This window comes from Vulpes lagopus, chromosome 4 (assembly GCF_018345385.1).
Source record: "Vulpes lagopus strain Blue_001 chromosome 4, ASM1834538v1, whole genome shotgun sequence".
Taxonomy (NCBI): Eukaryota; Metazoa; Chordata; class Mammalia; order Carnivora; family Canidae; genus Vulpes; species Vulpes lagopus.
Genome location: NC_054827.1, coordinates 115656855 through 115678397, shown reverse-complemented (window position 1 = coordinate 115678397; position 21543 = coordinate 115656855). Strand labels below are relative to the sequence as shown.

General features: G+C 35.7%; 1 protein-coding gene across 2 annotated transcripts in view; it reads right to left on the bottom strand.

The window, feature by feature from the left end:
• Positions 1-21543, bottom strand: part of ADAMTSL3 (ADAMTS like 3) — a 340042-nt gene that overhangs the window by 224571 nt on the left and 93928 nt on the right. For both annotated transcript variants that reach the window (XM_041752919.1, XM_041752918.1), the window contains exon 4: positions 18030-18157. In XM_041752919.1, coding sequence (XP_041608853.1) covers positions 18030-18157 — 128 coding nt within the window. The remainder of the gene's footprint in view (positions 1-18029; positions 18158-21543) is intronic.

Here is a 21543-nt window from a genome sequence, read left to right as displayed (position 1 = left end):
ATTTTTAATGTGTATTGATATTTTCTAATATTTTCCCTTTGGATATCCATAATCATACGTCAGCCCCATGTATTGAATATCCACCCTTTCTCTACAAATTTTTAGTGCCACTTCTAATATATATCAAACGCTCATATATGCCTGTTTTTGTTTCTTGGCTCTCCATTTTGTTACATTGGTCTATAATTTGTCCCCATGCTACTATGGTAGTTAAATTTTTAAAATGTTAGTGTCTGGGCAAGTTACTTATATTGTTGTTTGAGAAACTATTTTCATTACCTTTGTATTTTGATATGATTCTTAGAATTGGAATTACACTTAATTTAAAGATTAATTTGGGGGGAAACTGGTATTTTTATGATGTTGTGACTTCCTATTTAGGAACGTATTATATCTCACCATTTATTTAGGTGAGATTTTAAATCTTTCATAAAGGTCTTGTACATCTACTGAATATTTTACAAGGTACCTTATGTATTGTTGGTAGCAAAAATGGCATCTTTTTGAAATTCTGCTTTCTCAGTTCTGGCTACTGTATAAGAATACAGCTGTTATCTATGCATTAATTTTGTTTACAGTAATAGGACTCTCATTAGCCCTATATTTTTATGTGTAGATATTCTTAGATATTCTCTTAGATAATCAGGTAGTCTTTGAATCATGAGAACTTTATTTCTTCCTTTCTAATTCTTAAACTTTATATTTCTTTTTCTTAACTGATTATACAGAGTAAGGCCTCCAAAACAATAACACATATAAACAATGACAGCAGGCATTCTTATTTTATACCTAATAGAGAAAATGTGATCATATTTTACTATGAGGAATGAAATCTACTGTAGATTAAAAGAGTACACCACTATTTCCAGTTTGCTAAATTTTTCTTTTCAATCATGAAAAAAATTGCATCAATTTAGATAACTGTAATTTTTCTCTCTTACATCATCAGTGCTGTGCCAGATGGTACTTATTCATGGTAAATATTTCCTTTTGTATTATGTGTTTTAGGATTGCAAGCTAATCTTAATTAAGGGATCTATTGATAGGAATAATAATCCCATAGGGCCTGCCCTGGTGGTCTGCCCTTCCCTATCTTTTATTACTGCCAGTAGTCTCAGAGCTATCTAGGGTTACAAGACTACTTTTCATATTAATTTCTCACCTCAAAGCTTCCACAATCATATGGGATATATACATTCAACTCTATATGTACACTATATGTAAATCAATATACATGTACCTTAGACTCTTAGGGGAACAGGTTCATTATTCCAAAGTGGAAACTTTTTAAATTCAGTGTTGAGACCAAGGATTTAAAATTTTCTAAATTTTTTTTTAATTTTTGTATTGTGTTTTTTTCTTGCCTTTATATTATGGTGGAGTCCCTATGCTGTGCCTCATCTACACTCAAGACTTGATCTCTTGTGATTATGAAGGAATTAAAGCTCAACAGCCTGAGTTCTAGACACCAGCAGATCCCCTCGCCATTCCCCAGAGAGGCACAGAATCAAGCTATGTGCTTCTTGATCTGGCATTCAATTACCTGCTTTTTTGGTTCTGTAGATTTCCCTTAATTTCTTCTAGGTTCACCTATACTCTTTTATTATGACTTTTTAATGTTGTGGGGTTTCTATCCAATTAACTTACAATGTTAGATTAGTTTCAGGCATACAATATAGTGATTCAACTATTCTATACATTTCTCAGTGCTCATCATGAGGAGTGCACTCTTGATCCCTTTTACCTATTTCACCCACCCCCTCACTCTCCTCACTTCTGGCAACCACCAGTTTGTTCTCTGTATTTAAGAATCTATTTTTTGGTTTCTTTTCTCTTTATTTCTTATAGTCCATATCTGAATGAAATCTTATGATCTGTATCTTTCTCTGATTAACTTGCTTCACTTAGCTTTATAACCTCTTGCTCCATCCATGTTGTGGAAATGGCAAGATTCCATTCTTTTTTTATGGCTAATATTTCACTTACTGAAGGGCATCTTAGTTGCTTCCAAGTTTGGGCAACTAGGAACAAAGCTGCTATAGTCATCCATGTGCAGGTTTTTGTGTGGATAAAAGTTTTCAACTCCTTTGGATAAATACCAAGGAGCTCAACTGCTGGCTAGTGTGGTAAGAGTATAAAATACATTGCTAAACTATCTTCCAAGGTGGCTGCACCATTTTGCACTCCCACCAGCAATGAATGAGAACTCCTGTTGTTCTACATCCTCACCAGCATGTAGTGCTGTCAGTGTTCCAGATTTTGGCCATCTAACAAAATGTAGTGGTAACTCACCACTGTTTAATTTGCATTTCTCTGATGATATAGAGTGCAATGTCTTTCCATATGTTTATTTGCCATCTCTATATCTTCTTTGGTTCAGTACCTGTAAAAGGCTTTGGCCCATTTTTTAAATTAGGTTGTCTATTTTCTTATCATTAAACTTTAACAGACCTGTGTATATTTCTTTATCAGATGTGTCTTTTACAAATGTTTCCTCCCAATCTGAGATTTGTCTTCTCATTCTCTTGACATTGTCTTTCGCAGAGCAGAAGGCTTTAATTTTAATAAAATGTCTTTGGTAGTGTATCTAAAAAGTCATTGTCATTGCCACCCTCGAGACCATCTGTGTTTTCTCCTATGTTATCTTCTAGACATATAGTTTTGTGTTTTACATTTATGTCTATGATCCATTTTGAGTTAACTTTTATTAATGATGCAAATCTATATCTGAATTCTTTTTTTCTTTGCATGCAAATGTGCAGTTGTTTCAACACCATATGTTGAAGAGACTATCTTTGTTCCATTGTACTGCCTTTGCTCCTTTATCAAAGATCACTTGACGATATTTATGGGGGTCTATTTCTCAGTTCTCTTTTCTGTTCCATTGATCTATTTGTCTATTCTTTCACCAATACCAATACCCTATTGTTTTGATTACACTGCTTTATAGTAAGTCTAGACATCAGATAGTGTCAATCCTCCGGTTTTAACCTTCTCTTACACTGTTGTGTTGGCTATTCTGGATCTGCCTCTCCAAATAAATTTTAGAATCAGTTGTGATGAGCACTGGATATTATATGCAACTCATGAATTACTGAACTCTATATCTGAAACTAATGATGAACTATATGTTGGCTAATTGAATTTATTGGCTAATTGAATAATTTTTTAAATATTTTTTATTGGAGTTTGATTTGCCTAATTTTTAAAAAGAATCAGTTTGACTTACTTCACTCAGCATAATACCCTCCAGTTCCACCCATGTTGAAGCAAATGGTGGGTATTCGTTCTTTCTAATGGCTGAGCAATATTCCACTATATATATATATATATATATATATCATATCTTCTTTATCCATTCATCTTTCTTTTTTTCAGATTTTATTTATTTATTCATGAGAGACACAGAGAGAGAGAGGCGGAGACATAGGCAGAGGGAGGAGAAGCAGGCTTCATGCAGGGAGCCCGATGTGGGACTCAATCCCAGGTCTCCTGGATCACGCCATAGGCCAAAGGCAGGCGCTCAACTGCTGAGCCACCAGGTGTCCCTCCATTCATCTTTCAATGGACACTGAGGCTCTTCCACAGTTTGGCTACTGTGGACATTGCTGCTATAAACATTGGGGTGCAGGTGTCTCAGCTTTTCACTGCATCTGTATCTTTGGGGTAAATCCCCAGTAGCGCAATTGCTGGATCATAGGGTAGCACTATTTTTAACAATTTGAGGAACCTCCTAACTCTGGGAAAGGAATAAGGGGTAGTGGAAAGGATGATGGACAGGGGGATGGGGTGACTGGGTGACAGGCACTGAGGTGGGCACTTAACAGGAAGAGCACTGGGTGTTATACTATATGTTGGCAAATCGAACTCCAAAAAAAAAAAAAAACAAAGATAATGAAAACACCAGAAAATAAAATAAAATAAAAAGAATCAGTTTGTCGATATCTCACAAAATAACTTGCTGGGGTTTTGATTGGGATTGCACTGAATCTATAGGCAAGGTTGGGAGGAACTAACATCTTGACGATATTGAGTCTATCCACGGACATAGAATATTTCTTCACTCAGCTTTACTTTTTCAAAAAGATTTATGTCCTATTTTACCTGGAATTTCTTGGTGCTTTTTTCTAATTAATTTAAATCTTTTGTTTAAAAATAATTATAAATCAAAAAAATTAAAAATTAAAAAATTAAAATTAAAATAATTGTAAATCTCATGCATTTGTAAGAAATAATGAAAAGAAATCCTGTACACTTGACCTTATTTTCCTCAATGATAACATCTTGCAGAAGTATAGTACAATGACAGAATCAGGATGCTGACATTAATACAGTCAAAATACAGAACATTTATATCATCACAAGTTTCTCTCAAGTTGCCTTTTATAGCTGTACCTTCTTTTTTTCTACTCTCACTTCCTTCTTAATACCTGGCAACTATTAATCTGTCCTTCAATTCCATACCTTTTGTCATTTTAAGAATACTATATAGTTTGTAATGTTTGGAGAATGACTTTTTCACCTCAGCAATTTCTGTGTTGATTCATTCTGGTTGTTGCATGTATCAGTGGTTCATTTCTTTTTATTGCTGTGTAGCATTCCATGGTGTGGAAGTACCACAGTTTAACCATTCACTCACCAAAGGGCATCTGAGTTATTTTCACTTTGTGGATATTGCAAGTAAAGCTGCTATAGACATTCACGTACAAATTTTATGAGAACAAAGTATTAATTTCATTTCTCTGGTACAAATGCCCAAAAGTACAACTGCTGGGTTGTATATTTACTTTTAAAAGAAACTGTTTTTCAGAGTGACTATACCAATTTACATTCCCACCAATATATGAGTGATCAGATTCCTCTGCACCCTTGCCAGTATTTCATATTGTCACGATTTTTCTTTTAGCTAAGCTAAGTATGTAATGATATCTCACTGTGGTTTTAATTTGCATTTCTCTAATAGATAGCGATGGTAAGCATCTTTTCATGTGCTCATTTGCCATATATTCATCCTCTTTGGTGAAACATCCTCTTTGGTTTATATCTTTTGTTCATTTTTGAACTGGATTGTCTGTTTTTAAATTATTGATTTTTAAGGTTTCTTAATTTAGATACTAGTCCTTTGTCAGATATGTGGTTTGCAAATATTTTCTCCCACTGATCTATGTGTTCATCCCTCTACCAATAAAACAGCTTTGATTAGTAGCTATATAATAAGACTTTATATCAGGTAGACTGATCCTCCTACTCCATCTTTTTTTTTCCAAAATTGTTTTAGCTATTCTAGGGCCTATACCTCCCCCATGTAAATATTAGAATAAGACTGCTTTAGAATAATTATTTTGGAATAGTCTACAAAAAATATTACTGGAATTTTGAGAGAAATTGAGTTAAATCTATAAACCAATCTGCTGAGAACTGTTTTCCCATGTTGACTTTCCCATGTTGACTCATCCAATTGATGAACATACTTGTATCCATTAATTTAGATCTTTGATTTCTTTCATAAGCACTTTGCAGTGCTCAGTATAGAAGATGTTTTGTTAGATTGTTTTGTTAGATTTACACCTAACTAACATTTTTTGAGTAACTGTAAATAGCATTATGTTTTTAACTTCAGTTTCTATGTGTTCATCACTAACAAAGAGAAATAAAATAATGTTTACGTGTTAATTTTGCATCCTGTGACCTTGCTAGTTCTAGGAGTTATTTTGTACATTCCCTGGGATTTTCTACATTGACAAATAAGAGCAGTTTAATTTCTTCTTCTGGATTAACATATCTTTTATTTTCTTCCCTTATTACATTGAGTTGAACAAGAGTGGTGAAAATAGACTCTTCTGCCTTATTATTGACCTCAAGGAAAAAATATTCAGTCTTTCACCATGATTATAACATATAATGTTAACTATAGGTTTTTAGATATTCTTTATCAACCTGAGGATTTCCCTTCCATTCCTATTTTTCTGAGAGTTCCTTATCATGAATTGGTGTTGACTTTTCTCAAATACATTTTCTGCATCAGTTGAAATGATCCTATGAATTTTTTCTTCTTTAGCTTGATAACTGAGTAGATTACAGTGGCTAACTTCCAAATATTGAACCAGCCTTACATCCCTGAAATCAACTGCATTTGATCATAGGATATAGTTCCTTTTATATATTTCTAAGTATTATTTGATAGCATTTTATTAATCATTTTTACATCTATATGTATGTGGAATATTGGTCTGTAGTTTCATTTTTTGTATAGTTTTCCCCTGATTTTGATATTAGACTAATACTGTATTCATAAAATGAACTGGGAAGTATTCTCTCCTCTTCTGTTTTCTGGAAAAAAAAATTGTGTGGAATTGGTGCAAATTCTTCTAAAATACTTGGTAGAATTCACCAGTGAAACAATCTTGGCCTGGAGATTGTTTTTCGGGGGGTCAAGAGTTTTTATATTATGAATTCAATTTCCATAATAGTTATGGAGCTATGTATCGACTTCATATTAAGGACATGTTTAGATTTCACAGACCAAAGAAAGAAAGTCCAAAGACAGCAGTGGGGAATTTTTAAAAGCAATTCAATTTGCTCTGCTGAATTCACAAAAGGCTCCAGAAAAGACACATCAGATATTTCTGGAAATGGGATAAAATTGAAGCCAAAAACAGTAAAACTGGTTGAAAGTCTGCCTAAGGAGCAGTTAGATGCCCAGCTCCCTTTCCATATTTTGGCAAAACACTGCACATTATTATCTAAAGAGGGTAAAACAGAAAGTCTCCAGACTGAGAGATAATTTGGTTCAATTAAGGGCAAAGGAACCATATTGAAAATAGGGATTAAATTTAAAAATCATATATTTAGACCTGAGACCCCAGCTTTCAGCTCCACTTGGTTCCTAGGCTATTGGAATCAAAAGATCCTTGTCTGACAAGTCAGAGCAGCCCCCCAAAAAACACCTAGAACATCAGGCAATGAGATAGATCAAGCACACCTCCTACAATCAAGCTCACAACTCTTTTTCTTAAATATGAATACACAAGGATTACCAGAAATCTTAGAAAAGTCTCTAACAAGAAACATAATGACAAACATGAAATCAAAAACAGTAATTTGGAAGGAACTAAATCTATGTGAGGAGAAGAAAAATTCCTCCTCAAAGAGTCTATTTATATGCTCAGAGATAAAAGAAAATATACTGCATCTGGAGATTAGGGATAGAATGCTATTTTTTTTAATTCAAGGAACAAAAAAACCTCAGAAAAAGGATATAGATATAGATGTAGATATAGATAAATTTCCCAGAAAATTGGGCAAATAGATAAACAGAAAAGAAAAAGTCTAATATCTGAATAACAGGAGTTTCAACAAAAGAGAATAGAGAAAAATGAAGAGAAGAAATCATCAAAGAAATAAGTCTTAAAGGAATAAATTTTCATAGTGAAAAAGTCCATGGTGAGTATAATACAATGGATGAAAAGAGACCCACACTAAGACCAGCATTATGAAAGTTCAGAAAACTGGGAGCAGACAAATGCTTCTATATACATCCACAGAAGAGGAAGAAAAGAATAGGAAATCAGAATGCCTTCAGATTTCACAATAACACCACTCTGTATTGGAAGACAGTGAAGCAATGCCTTTGAGTTCCTAAGGGAAAATTATTTCTATAGAATTCTGTACCTGGAAAACCGTCCTTCGACTTTAAGAGTAAAATAAAGACATATTCAGATATCCAGGAAGCTCCTGAAAAACGTACTCCATAAAAATAAGGAGGAAGTTAAGAGAAGGAAAAAAAAGAGAAGTGATTAGGGAACAGAAGATTGAGCCCAGGAGAGATGTAAATGACATATGCAGGATGACAGGAAGATGAGACTCAGGATGCCCTGTGTTCCTAGGTAGAGAGCAACTAGTTCAACTTAAGGCTGTTGGGAATTACCCAGGAAAGAAGTCTAAGAGAAGATGAAAGAGAATGAAAATTAGAAAAATTTGTGAAAATTAGAATAACTAAGTTTTTTGAATTAGTGATAAAAATGTAGAAAACGAAGAAAGCAAGCAAACAAATGAAGAGCTAATTATGGATTCTAGGGAAAAGAAAAATACACTTAGGAAAGGAAAAATAATCAGACTATATTACATGGCTCAGCTGTGAAAAGTATAAAGATCACAGTCATAATAATTTAAACATTAAACAATGGTCTAGCCAAAGTTGCATATGACCCTAGGATGAGGAACTAAAAGTAAGAGAGTATTTGCCTGTGTGTGTGTGTGTGTGTGCATGTACAAATGTACATGCACATTCAGAGAACTAGAGGTGTGAGAGATTTCTAAAATCCCCATCTTCCAAAGTATGAATCTAATAGATAATGCTTACAACTGAACAATCAAGAAGTTGTAATATAAGCATCAGAAATTTAGAATAAATATAAAAACAATCAGTCGCCCCTGGGGAATGAAGCCATGGTGAGTAAGGGATCCAGAGATTGTTGTTTTTCACCTTAAGCCTCATTGAGCTATTGGGCTCTTTAAATTGTATAACTGTACATCTTTGAAAAAAATAAACATGGAAAAACTTTTTAAAATCTCATTGTAAAATGTTCATATTCCCCAACTTAGCTTTCAATATGCTCTACGAAATGACCAACCTTCTCTATTCCACAGGTCTATACTGTAGTCAAGCAGGCTTTTTTTTTTTTTTAACCAACCCTGGGATTTATTAATTCATTTATTTATTTATAAAATAAAATTTACTATATTTCCAATATATGTCAGTAGTAACACTGAACATAAAATAAAGAGATGAAAGACAAAATCTATGCCACCTAAATTTGGTCTCAATTGTAGAAACAGAAAAGTAAAACACAGTGAAATAAACACTCTTATAAAAATATTCACAAGATCCCATGGAAACACAGAAGAGTTGCACATAACCTTGTAAAGAACAGGAATTGCCAACAAATGCTTAAAGGACGAAGTGAAGACTCAAAAAAGTTTTCAAGATCAACTATGCATCAATCAGAAAAAGGAGAAAAGGAAACTTTAGTCAGAAAGAAGAGCATTGACCAAAATATCAAGTTGATAGTGAGCACACATTCACTTACCCACTCAATTAGCACTGTTTGGGTCTTAATACCATGTTAGATACTATGTTAGACCTTGGAGTGGTAAAGTCTTTGACCCTTCACTAAAAGGACTCCCATTTTGCCAACAATCTAAAAAGCACAAAAGAGGAACATCAAAATTATAGTAAGGTGTCAAGATAGGTTTCCTAAATGAGGGTGACCTCGACCAATCAGTAAGAATTAGCCAGATATCATACCCCCAAAAAAGACCCAAAAGCATATAATATATGATGCAGATGATTAAGACTGCAGACACAGAAAAGGGCCAGGTTTAATGTGAAGGAAAGAATGAAAAGTAAGAAATATGCCATAGAGCATTTTTAAACTTCATTAGAAGTCAATTAATTGATATCTCTCTCTCTCTCTCTCTCTCTCTCACACACACACACACACACACACACACACACACACAAATTCACGTGGCAAGGATCTTGAAAAATCAATCCCAAATATACAAAAAAGACAAAGGAGATGAAAGTGATTGGAGAAAACACAATAAAAGTGGAAAGCAGACAGAAAGAAGTGATGTTCATGAGAGCCAGAGCAAAGGGGCAAGAATCAACAGTGAATGATACAATAGAAGAAAAATTTCCCTACAGTAAATAAGAATCTAAATCTGTACAACAAAAATAGCTGCTATGTGCCAAGGAAAAATAAATTTTAAAAGACTAAGAGCTAGACACAACCTGTAAAATTCTTGACTTGATGAAAAAAATTAAGTCTCCTATAGGCTCCCAGACAGAACAAATAGGTTATCTACAAAAGAAAAAAAAAAAATCAAACTGGTCTGAGAGCTCTATGAGCAGCAACACCAAACGTTATGGAAAAAAGAACTTCTGGGTCTTGGGAAGAAAAATTTATGTCTCAGGAATTTCATACCCAAATAAGCCATTCACTATTTATGTGTGAAGGCAAGAGAAAGATACTTTCAGATATATAAGGACTAATAAAGAATAAGACCTACATCTTTTTCCTGAAATTAAAAAGTCTATAAAGCCCTGCTGCTTGAAGTGTGGTCTATGGACAAGCAGCATTGACATCACCTGGGAATTTGTTAGAAATGAAAGCTCTTGGGCCCCACTCCAGACCTACTGAATCAAAGTGTATATTTTAACAAGATCCCTAGGTGATTCATATGCACATTAAAATTCCAGAAGCACAGCTCAAAACATATCCCTGCCAACAAAGTGATGATTCAAAATGAAGAGCTAAGAAGACTCATAATGAGCACTGAAATCATGTATGCACACAGACACAATTAAGTTTCAACAAAGATCTGAAATATGATTACAAAAGAAAAAATATAAAGGAAAATGTTGGTGCCAATAATGGAGTATCAAATCTCAAACAATAATAACAAAACCCAAGAAGTGGAAACGAAGGGGAAAAACATAAAATATTCATCATCTTACATCAGAGAAATCAGAAGAAACTATTCTATTATTGGCATTGGCATTGATAGTTTTAATTATTAAAATACAATTTTTAAACATCTTCAATTTAATCTTCATTAAAAAAAGAAAAAACCAGATCATAGATATAATTTCCAAATTTCCAGGGGTAATATTTCAGAGAAAAACATAACAGAAAAAAATATTTTAAATAGAAATAATAAAAAAATAAAATAAATAGAAATAGTAATCTGAACACATATATTGAACTCCTCCTATCTTAGAAACGCATACTGAAATGATCAACCCAATTTGTTAATAAGTGGACATCTCTATATCATACCTGGAAATCCAAAGAGGCTATACACAAGCCAGGAACTTTGAGATACACTGTAAGCAAGTCTAAATAAATTAAAGGGAGTGCATAAATATAATACTCACTGTATAGAGAATGGAACCCTGACTTTAAATTAAGCCAAAGAGATCTGTAGGAGAACCTACCTATAATTAGTAAATTAAAATGGACCATGGAGCCAGAATTCCAGGCAATTAATAGCATGGGGGTGGCTAGGATAAGACAAAAATGTAAAAGTACATAAGATCCCACTGGATGGGGGTCCCTGTGAAGTCTCAGTGCCTACTTGGACTACAATACTCTGAAAGGGTCACATATAAGATAGGTAATGCAGAAACTATCTCCAAATAAAAAGGAAAGGCACAAAAATCATAGAAAAGAAATTTGTTTAGCAGAAAGGCAAATTCCTTCCCATGAATGCTCTCAACTGTGCTTCCTGTTTATCTCCCAGTATAGAGATACTGACCCAGAGCTGCAGTACTTTCAGGGCAATGATTCTTAGCCAGTCAGAAGGGCATTTTTTTCCATGAAGATCCAGAATGGAATTAACAAGGGACTTGATCAAATACTGACTCTAATCCAGACCCCTAGTATTTGAAGTATAGGGACTTGGAGATACACACACACACACACACACACTTTAAAAAAAAAGATTTATTTATTTGAGAGAGAGAGAGAGAGAGAGCAGGAAGGAGGGGAAGAGGGAGAGGGAGACAGAGTCTTAAGCAGACTCCACTCTAAGCATGGAGCCCAACATGGAGCTCCATCTCACAACCTTGATATCATGTCCCAAGCCAAAATCAAGAGTCATATGCATAACCCACCATGCCATTCAAGCACACCACATATATACTTATTTTTAAAAACTTCCTCTTATTGCTTAAATGGAAGATTAGACCATTAACTGTTTCATCCAAGTCTTTTCTAATATATGTATTTGGGCATAAACTTCCCAATAAAGATGGATTAAGGTACATCTTCCAAGTTTTGATATTTTTTCATGATTCCTCTTTATTTCTGATGTTTCTTTCCTTAGTCTCTACTTTAACACCTGTATAGCTTCACCGATTTCTTTTTAATTAGTGTCACATGTTATAGCTTCTTCCCACACTTCTATTTTCAGGCGTTCTTATACTTAATATTGGCTCTAGTTAACAGTGTGTAATTTTTGTTTTACCTTCTAACTATTTTTATCTTTTAACTGGACTACATAGTCCATATACATCTAATGTAAAAACTGATATATTTGGGGGTTCAAATCTTCCATCTTACCATTTGTTTTCTATTTGTCATACGTACTCTATGTTCCATTTTCTCTCCTTGAGTTTTCTCTTTTGTGAGTTATTTGGAGTCAATCAAAAATTTTATCACTATTCTACTTCTCTCTATGATAGTTGGTTGTTAGTTATATAATTTTTTATTATGCTTTCAATGGTAACCCTAAAAATTACAACATGCATCCTTGACTTTGAAAAGTCAAATGTAAGTTAGTTATATTTTCCAGGCAATTCAAAACCATTAGATCACTTTAACTCCATCTGCCCCCTTCCCAAATTTCATGTCATGGTTTCCCTCTCTTTTTAATTCTAACATATACTTAAATCCCACAAAACTTACTATTATTACTTTAAATGGTTAATAGTCATTTACATTTTTAAAATATTTTATTTATTTATTCATGAGAGACACACAGAGAGAGGTAGAGACATAGATAGAGGAAGAAGCAGGCTCCCTGCAGGGAGCCTGTGTAGAACTCGATCCCAGGACCCCAGGATCACGACCTGAACAAAATGCAGATGCTCAACCACCGAGCCACCCAGGTGCCCCATCATTTACATTTTTGTTCTCAATTGTTCTTCATTTCCTCCTCATTTCCATTCTCCATATGGGAACATCTTCCTTCTAGATGAATAAGTCCCTTTTAGCACTTCTTTTAACACAGTTCAGGTAGCAAAGAATCCTGAAGTTTTTATTTGTCTGAAAATATCTTTATTTAATCTTCACATTTGAAGGCTATTTTTCCTACATAGAAAATTCTAGGGCAGCCTGGGTGGCTCAGTGGTTTAGTGCTGCCTTCAGTCCAGGGTGTGATCCTGGAGACCTGGGATTGAGTCTCATATCAGGCTCCCTGCATGGAGCCTGCTTCTCCCCCTGCCTGTGTCTCTGCCTCTCTGCCTCTCTCTCTTTCTCTCTCTCTCTCCCTCTCTCTCTTTCTCTTTCATGAATAAATAAAACCTTAAAAAAAGAAAATTCTATTGTAATAGTTATTTTCTTTCAAGATGTTAAATAGACCATTTTATTATCTTCTAATAAGAATTTATCAGTCAATCTTATTTTTGCTCCTTTGAAGACAATGTATCTTTTCTCTCCAATTTCTCTTAAGATTTTACTGTGTGTATTTATTCTGTTCGGGGTTTGCAGAGCTTCTTAAATTTTGTGGCTTAATATCTCATAGCAGTAACTTTTAGAAGCTCTAAGAAATTCTTGGCCACTATCTCTCAAATAGAGCTTCTACTCTATTCTTTATCCCTTTCCTTTTTAGGATTCCAATTGCCCATGCTTTAGATTTTTTCACCTTATACCATATATCCTTTATTCTATTCCCTTTTTTCCCCCTCTATAATTTAGCCAAGGTAGTTCTATAAACCTATACTCTCTTCAATTTAGTTCATAATTTTAGTTATATGTTTCTGTTCTCAAATTTCCATTTGATTCTATTTTATGGATTCCAGCTCTCCAGTAAAATCCTGTATTTTGTCATCTATTCTTATAAACATGTTTATTACAGAGTTTTTGTTTCGTTGTTGTTTTTTAACACAGAGATCTAAGAGCTCCAGTACCTGTTTCTATTGTCTGTTTTACCTCTTGATCTGGTCTCATGGTAAGACTGATAATGTTTTATTAAATTATGGGCATGATCTATGAAAATGTGTATAATCGCTGGTTGATGTCTTCTTCCTCCAGGGTATTTTAGGGTTTTTTAAAAACTTCTTGGAAGTAGTTGGAATCACAACACATTTCATCACTCAAATTAGGACTGAGCCTATTCAAAGCCGTATTTCAGTCTTAATAACATCTAGTCTATTTAAGACTGTTTTTTTTCCTTTCTCTTAGGGTATAGTCCTTCGGGAATACCAATTTATCACCTCAAGTGTCTACTGGGGCCTTGAACCCAATTTTTATGTTCCAGGACCCTGAGACTGTCAATAAATCTGCTTATCTTCTCAACCTCTTTGTAACTGCTTTCTGCTTGGCTTCTCTGCCTCTCACAGCTTATGAACCAGGGAATTCCTGGATGAAAAGTATATCTCAGATAAAATCACTTTTCTACATATTGCTTCCTTCAAGGATCTTAGAATCTCAAGTTCTGAGTCAATGACTATGTTTACAATTTCTGGTTCCCAGTTGCCCATCACTGAGCTGTTAATATGTGCAATAGTTTTTATTAACCCAAAGCAAAGTGAGACAAGAGGAAAACAGTGGATTTTCATAAAGCTAAATGAATTCAATTTAAAGGCAAGTTTATAAATCTAAGAGTATGTTCTACCTTTAGATGTTAAAACAAAAATATTATGATTCTAATTCTTTTTTAAAGAGTCTGTGATAGTAGGCCACAGTTGAGTTTTGCTTGTTCAATTTTTTAGTCCTTATTTGACTAAATAAAAAATTGACAACCTATATTAACTCGAAATATGCTTTCTAAAAAATTTGTACTAGTGTTTGAAATTTAAAAGTATGAGAACCAGATTCTTTACCCTGGCCTACAAATCTACCTTCTTCTTCAATATTGGCCCATTCTGTTTTTTTCCTTGTCTGCTGTTCTCCAAGAATATTCATTTCCTGCTCCGGCACTTTTACACATGCTGCTCCCACTCCCTTAACTATAAGAAATATGAGGGCAGCCTCTGTGCTAGTCTAATTCACAATTGTTAAACTCTTTGCATACATTAAGGCATAAAAAGGGCCTGGTGAGAAGATATTTGCAACTGACATATCCAATAAAGGGGTTAGCATCCAAAATATATAAAGAACTTATACAACTTAACGCCAAAAAACTCCCAAGTAATCCAATCCAGACATTTCTCCAAAGAAGACCTCAAATGGCAAACAGACACATTAAAGATACCCAATATCACTCATCACCAAGGAAATACAAATCAAAACCACAATGTCACACCTGTCAGAATGGCTAAAATTAAAAACACAAAAAAAGCAAGTGTTGGCAAGGATGTGGAAAAAAGGAACCCTCATGCACTTTGGCAGGAATCCAAACTGGTAGCCACTGTGGAAAACAGTATGAAGATTTTTTTTTTATTAAAATAGAACTGCCAAAAGATCCAGTAATTCCATACTGGGTATTTACCTGAAGAAAATAAAAACACTAATTTAAAAAGATATATGCACCCCTATATTTATTGCAGTATTATTTATAATAACCAAATTATGGAAGCAGCCCATGTGTCCATCAATAGGTGAATAAAGATGTGTACACAATGGAGTACTACTCAGCCATAAAAAAGAATGAAACCCTGGCATTGCGATAACATGGATGGATCTAGAGAGTATAATGCTAAGTGAAAAAAAATTAGTCAGGGAAAGACAAATACCATTTAAAAGAAAAAACAAAGAAAACAAATAACAAACCAAAAAACAGACTCTTAAGTATAGAGAACAAACTGATGGTCACCAGAAAGGAGGTGGGAGAGGGCATGAGAGAAACAAGTGAAGGAGATTAAGAGTACATCATGGTGAACACCAAGTAATGTACAGAATTGCTGAATCACTACACTGTACACCTGAAACCAATATAATACTATGTTAACTATAGTGGAGGATGGATAGATAGATAGAAAGATAGATAGATTTTTAAAAGGGTCTGGTAAGAAAGACACCTCAGTGGAGGATTACACAGAGGAAGGATTTCTGAAGATTTCTTTGAGAAATTTGTGCTATAATCCTACTTTTCATTCTGCCCCACCAAGAAAGAAAAAGAATGAAGGCTTCAATCTGCTAACCAGGGGGATGAAATTTTAGCGACCCCACTTAAAGAATTCAATCTGTGTGTCCTGCAGTTGGTTGGTGGCTAATTCATATCTGATAAATATAAGGGGAGAGAGATTCACTGTAGGTCTGTGTATGAGGAGCAGGTATTGCTGCACTAAATCCCAGAACTTCAAGAGTTCTTTTAGCAAAGTTCATAGGCGGGACTCTGGTGAGCCAAAGGTGGGCCACATGCAAGACAGGCAACACGCTGTCTTAGGAACCTACCAAGATGGCCACAGAGGGGTGGGTAGACATCAACAGAGGGACATTTGGAGTGTGCCTCATTGTCCAAGAGCTGAGGAAAGAGCAATCGTACTAAGATAGGATTGTGAACAGCACATCTCAAGGGTGCTGCTAGCAAGACATGCCAAGGGACTGGGAGAAAAGAGAAAACAGAGTCTCAGAGAAAACCATCAAAGTGTTCATAACAGAAGGACCCAGCTTTAAATATCTGTCAAACCACAGAGCACCGGTATGTACTCACTCCCCCTGTTGCTCTATTTATGCCCAAACTGCTCTTCCTGAATAGGTGCAGAAAAGACAGAAGAAGCTTAGCAACTTCCCTTCCTTATCTGAAGTGTTTAATGATCAGCTGACCCCTGTTTGGAGGGAGAATATGCAAATTCACACACACACTGAAATAGATGACTCAGCAAAATTATATTCCAGACAAAATCAAAGTCATTTTTTAATTAATAAAATAACCAATAAATATGTAAGCATTTTGGTTGTATGACAAAATGATGAAAGTGGTCATTCATGGTCTTTAATATATTCCTCCAATTCTTTTTAACAAATTCAAGTACATACTGTTAAAACAAACACAAATAAACCCCACTCCTTTTCCAACCAAACCCCCCAATGATTGCAAATTATTCAGACCCCTCAGATCTGGAGGCCACAGAGTGGTGAAGAGTCATACCTTCCACACACCAGACTCTATGCTAGAAACTTCTCCCCCAAGTGACTGAACAGCAGTGGGAAAAATCTTATTCCACACATGAGAAGTCCCTCCCTGACCCTTGCCCACAGGCACACAGCCCTCCTACCGTAGGCCTTACTGGAATCAATATATGCCAATGCAGCATAATATCCTGGTATCTTTCCACACAGCATGATGCACTTAGAGTCACAGGGCCTTCGTTCCTCCTCAAGGTAACAGCACAGGAGAAGGTATACAAGGGTGTCTATGCAAGACTAATCCCTGGATTCAGTTCTGCAACCATTCACTTAGAGCCTAGTGTTCTGAGTTGGAACTCAGCCTGGGGTAATGACATCAACAGTGCCTCCCACGACCTTCCCCTGCTTTCCTACAGCTTTAATATCCCATATAATGTGAGCCAGACAAAATATCTTCTCCCTGCATTTCTGATCTACATACACCTTGACATCACCAGGGAGAATCAACTTACCCTTCTGCTTTATAATATCCCAAATCTGAAGACAGCTGCTGTGACCCTAGAACCTTCGTTTAGTCCAGAACCAGGACATCAGGTTCCATCAACCTGGGGCTCTGTCTTACCTGACAGCCGAGGTAAATCTTGGCTAGGATTTAAACCACCCCATGAAGGATTACTTCAAATTGTCCCAAAAGCAATGATGCGTGTGAGCTTCTTACAAACTTGGGATTTTTTAAAGAAGCCAATCTTACATTTTAACATGTTATTTAATATAAACATACCTAAGGTATGTTTATATTAAATATAATGAAAAAAGAACTTGAATTACCTTCTTAGCCAATGGGTTTCTCAGAGAAAGTGAACAAGAGATGAACTAAAATTGAAATAACTCAAGGGTAGAACCCAGAAGACCTGAGCCATTCTTCCTAGTCTTGACAGTTTGGGGCAAGTGAGTTAACATGCTGGCCTTCCCTCCTGAAAAGCTTTAAGTGTCTAGTGCCCCCAGGCTCCTTTGAGCTGGGAGTCTCATGTGGATGGACTATGGCCACAGTCATGAAAATGGGGCCATTACTATTTAAATATGATACTGGAGGATGACTAATATTTATAGATAGATGTCCTATCACCATCCTAGTGCCTTCTGAAGCCAAGAAGCCAAGCTGTCACCCCAGTGCCATACTTCAAAGGCACTGCCAATCCATGGAAAAGAGCAGATGAAAGCATCACTGACCTCCCAGTCAAGCACCTCCTCAGAGAGTATGATGCTCCTCCCCCACAAGTCCTTGAGCAGTCACTCCAGCTGCCCCAAGCATCCCAGTTGCTGTCTTTGTCTTCATCCGAACGAGTGTTTCTTGAGGTCTAGAATGTGAAAAAACACAATAAATTATAGACAAATATGCTAGAACTATCCCAAAGCTTCCTTGCTTTTTCCAGAGTCTTATTCTAAGTGGTTCCCAGAGGACAAAGTGGCCTAATGATGCTTTGCTTCGGAATGGCTATGTTAAACACACACACACACACACACACACACACACACACAAGATCGTTTTATATGGAAACTAGTGTCACATGAGTACCTTTTTACCTTATGAAGGCTTTGTCGAGGCAGCTTCTAAGCTCAGCTTTAAATCTGGAATTTTATCATTCCAAAATTTAAATAGGTTAAGTTATGTTTTATAACCTTCATGCAGGGTCCCAGCCTCTACCTAAGACATTCTTGCACCTGAAATGAAATCCTGGCTTGACCTTCCACTAGACAGATGAGCACTAGCTCCAAGGAAATCATTTTGCAGGAGTATTTGTGAAATCTCCTGAAAAGGACTCCATCCCTCCGCCAAAAAAATAACAAAAGCCTTGGGGATCCACCAGGATCCTCCTGGTTCCACTAATTAAACCAACTGATTAATTTGATTTAATTAGTCTTCTGGAATGGCCACCATTGACTATGTTGGGATACTCTGGAGGAAAGAGGAGGACATGTGTAAGTTAAAAATATATAGACAGATGTAGATGGAGAAGAAATGATGTGTATTACTTACATAAAGTTACAAACTTCACTAAGGGGCCTACAGTAGGCTCTGCTGAATAAATGGAGAAATGTACCATAGTCCTAAATGGGTAGACTTGATACCATAAAATGTTAATTCTTTCCAAATTAATCTATAAATGTATAACAACTCCAATCAAAATCCCCAAGGGAATTTTTTTGTAACCCAACAAAATGATTCCAAAGTTCATCTGGTGGAGTAAAAGTCTATAAGAGCCAAGAAAAAACTGTAAAAGAAGGGAAATTGGAGGGAAATTGCCTCAATTAAGAGTAGAGTGCTGGCATAATGATAAGCAGTGAAAATCTACTAAATTAAAAAAAAAAAGAGAGAGTCCAGAAACAGACCCCAGTATAAGGAGATAGGATGGAGCCATGAGTCAGTGTGATGAATGTCTTTTAAAACAAAACAAAAACCAGGGTGCCTGGGTGGCTCAGTCAGTTAAGCATCCAACTCCTGGTTTTGGGTCAAGTCACGATCTCAGGGTCATGAGATTGAGCCACAAGTTTGGCTCTAAACTCAGTGTGGAGTCTGCTTGAGAATCTCTCTCTGCTCCTCCCCCACTCTCTGAAATTAATTACTCAATTTTTAAAAAAAAATAGATGACTTATTCCCAAAAGACACCAAAATGATTTCCAGATATATTAGAGCTTTTTATCAAAAGCACTGAAACCATAAAATAGTAGAAAAAGTATAGATTGATAGTCTTACAGATTCAACATAGGCAAGACTGTCCTAGATAGGTCGACAAAGGTAGAAAAAAAGAAAAAGACCAGAAAATTTCCAGTAAAATAAAAACACATAAGGCATTTTCTAACTCTTCACACTTTAAATAAAGATGCAGGTATGTGAGTGTACATACAAAATGCATACCACAAGGACAAGTATATGGGCAGGAAGGAGCAACATGCCTCTGAGAGTGAAAGATATAGAGCTACGAGCAAACATTGTCCTCAAAAGACACAGAAGGGAGTGCCAGCTGAATATCTTATAGCCTCCATACCCTCATAAAAGATTTGAAGCCAATATGACAAAACATTACACCTGATGAAGCCAGGTGGTGCTATAATGGATGTTAGTTTCATCCAAACTTGCACGTTTTAAAAAAATATCTTTCTCCAAAAAAATTTTTCTGAAAGAGGGGATAAAAGTCAATCCTTAGAGCACAGGATAAGTCTGTGTCACTTTTCATACAGGTAACTGTGTACATGCTCTGAGAAAGGAGTGAGTTAATTTAAAATGTTCGCCATGGCAACTTCCAGGTGCGAGAACTTTGAGTGATTTTATCTTCTGTTTTTGTTTCTCTGCATTTTGAAAAAAAAAAATTTTAAGTGAAAACTTTAATATTTGAAGTAAATGTTTGCAGGCAAGCAAACAAAGGCCACATCCTAGTGACACACAGAAAAGCTGAAGCCAGAGAGAATTTCACAGGGAAGCTGTAAGTGGGAGAACAGAAACATTTATGAAGGAAACCCTAATACTAATAAAACCACATTGAGCAGCTGAACTAGATATTACATGGGCTGCCTTAAGCCCTTAGACCACATTACCTCATCCAACCAAAAAAAAAAAGTTTTTTTAGATTAAGATGGGTATCTGTAGAAAGGACTTTCAAAAGTGAAACGAAATAATGAACCAAGGAGGGGTTTTCCAATAATTTCCACCCAAGACTCACCGGTCAGTGGGCTTCATGGCTTCTTGCCAAGCTACCTATTTATAGCACAGTGCTTGGCCCTGCTTGAGGCAATAGTTCAGTAACAGTCGAGCGAAAGGAAAGGATAAATATCTGGCAACCGATCAAATCTGTCATCAGGAATAAGGACTAATTAAATCCATACTATTTACTGTTCTAATTAGATCACTGTTCAGTTCAATTTTCTACACTAAACGTCACGAAATGGAACTGTGTCCTGTCTATCCCATAAAATAAAGTTTTAATTCATAAAAGAACAAAAATAGCCGTTTAATACATTCATCTGGACTTTTAGGTTGGTAAGTCCAAATCATTTAGGTAAACGTTTAAAATATACACAGCTGAAATTTAGTTTTCATTTTGTCACTCGATCTACCGATAGGTTGAATGTGAAAAGTTGAAAAACATCATCATATATATTTTTAAATGAAAGTTGAGAGTTCTTTGCAATATTGTTTTAATTTGTTTTTATTCCCACTATCCCATCTGTTCAGTTTATAGTTAGAGTCAGGTTTCTTTCCATAACTTCTCCACCTTTACTTACAAAAAAAAATCTTGATTCTAAAATAACTAATATAGGCATGTTATAATGCAGGCATTTGGTTTCTCTGGTTGGGTCAGTGAGATATTTTCCCCCCTAAGAAAACAGGGAAAAATCATATCTCAAGAGGGATCCTTGAGTTTTTCTCCTGTCCTTGGCCGTGAAGATGAAGAAGAGATTTTGCTTTGAAACCCCACTGATGCTTTCTGCCAGCTGGTCTTCCTGCCCTTCTTATACATGCTTCTTTACTCAAAGAGCAGCAATAATACTCCCAATTTGTCTCACCTCTCCCCTCTTCTGCCAGCAGTTTGAAAATAGCACAAACATTCAGAAAAAAAGCTCCATGGTGCCAGAATAAAGCACCACCAGAGTCGCTTCTGCACCTGCACGTTTGTGCATCCTTCTTTACACTGACACAGCGTCTCCCTCCTGGACTAGACCTCCTCCCAGTTCAGGGGACCTCCAG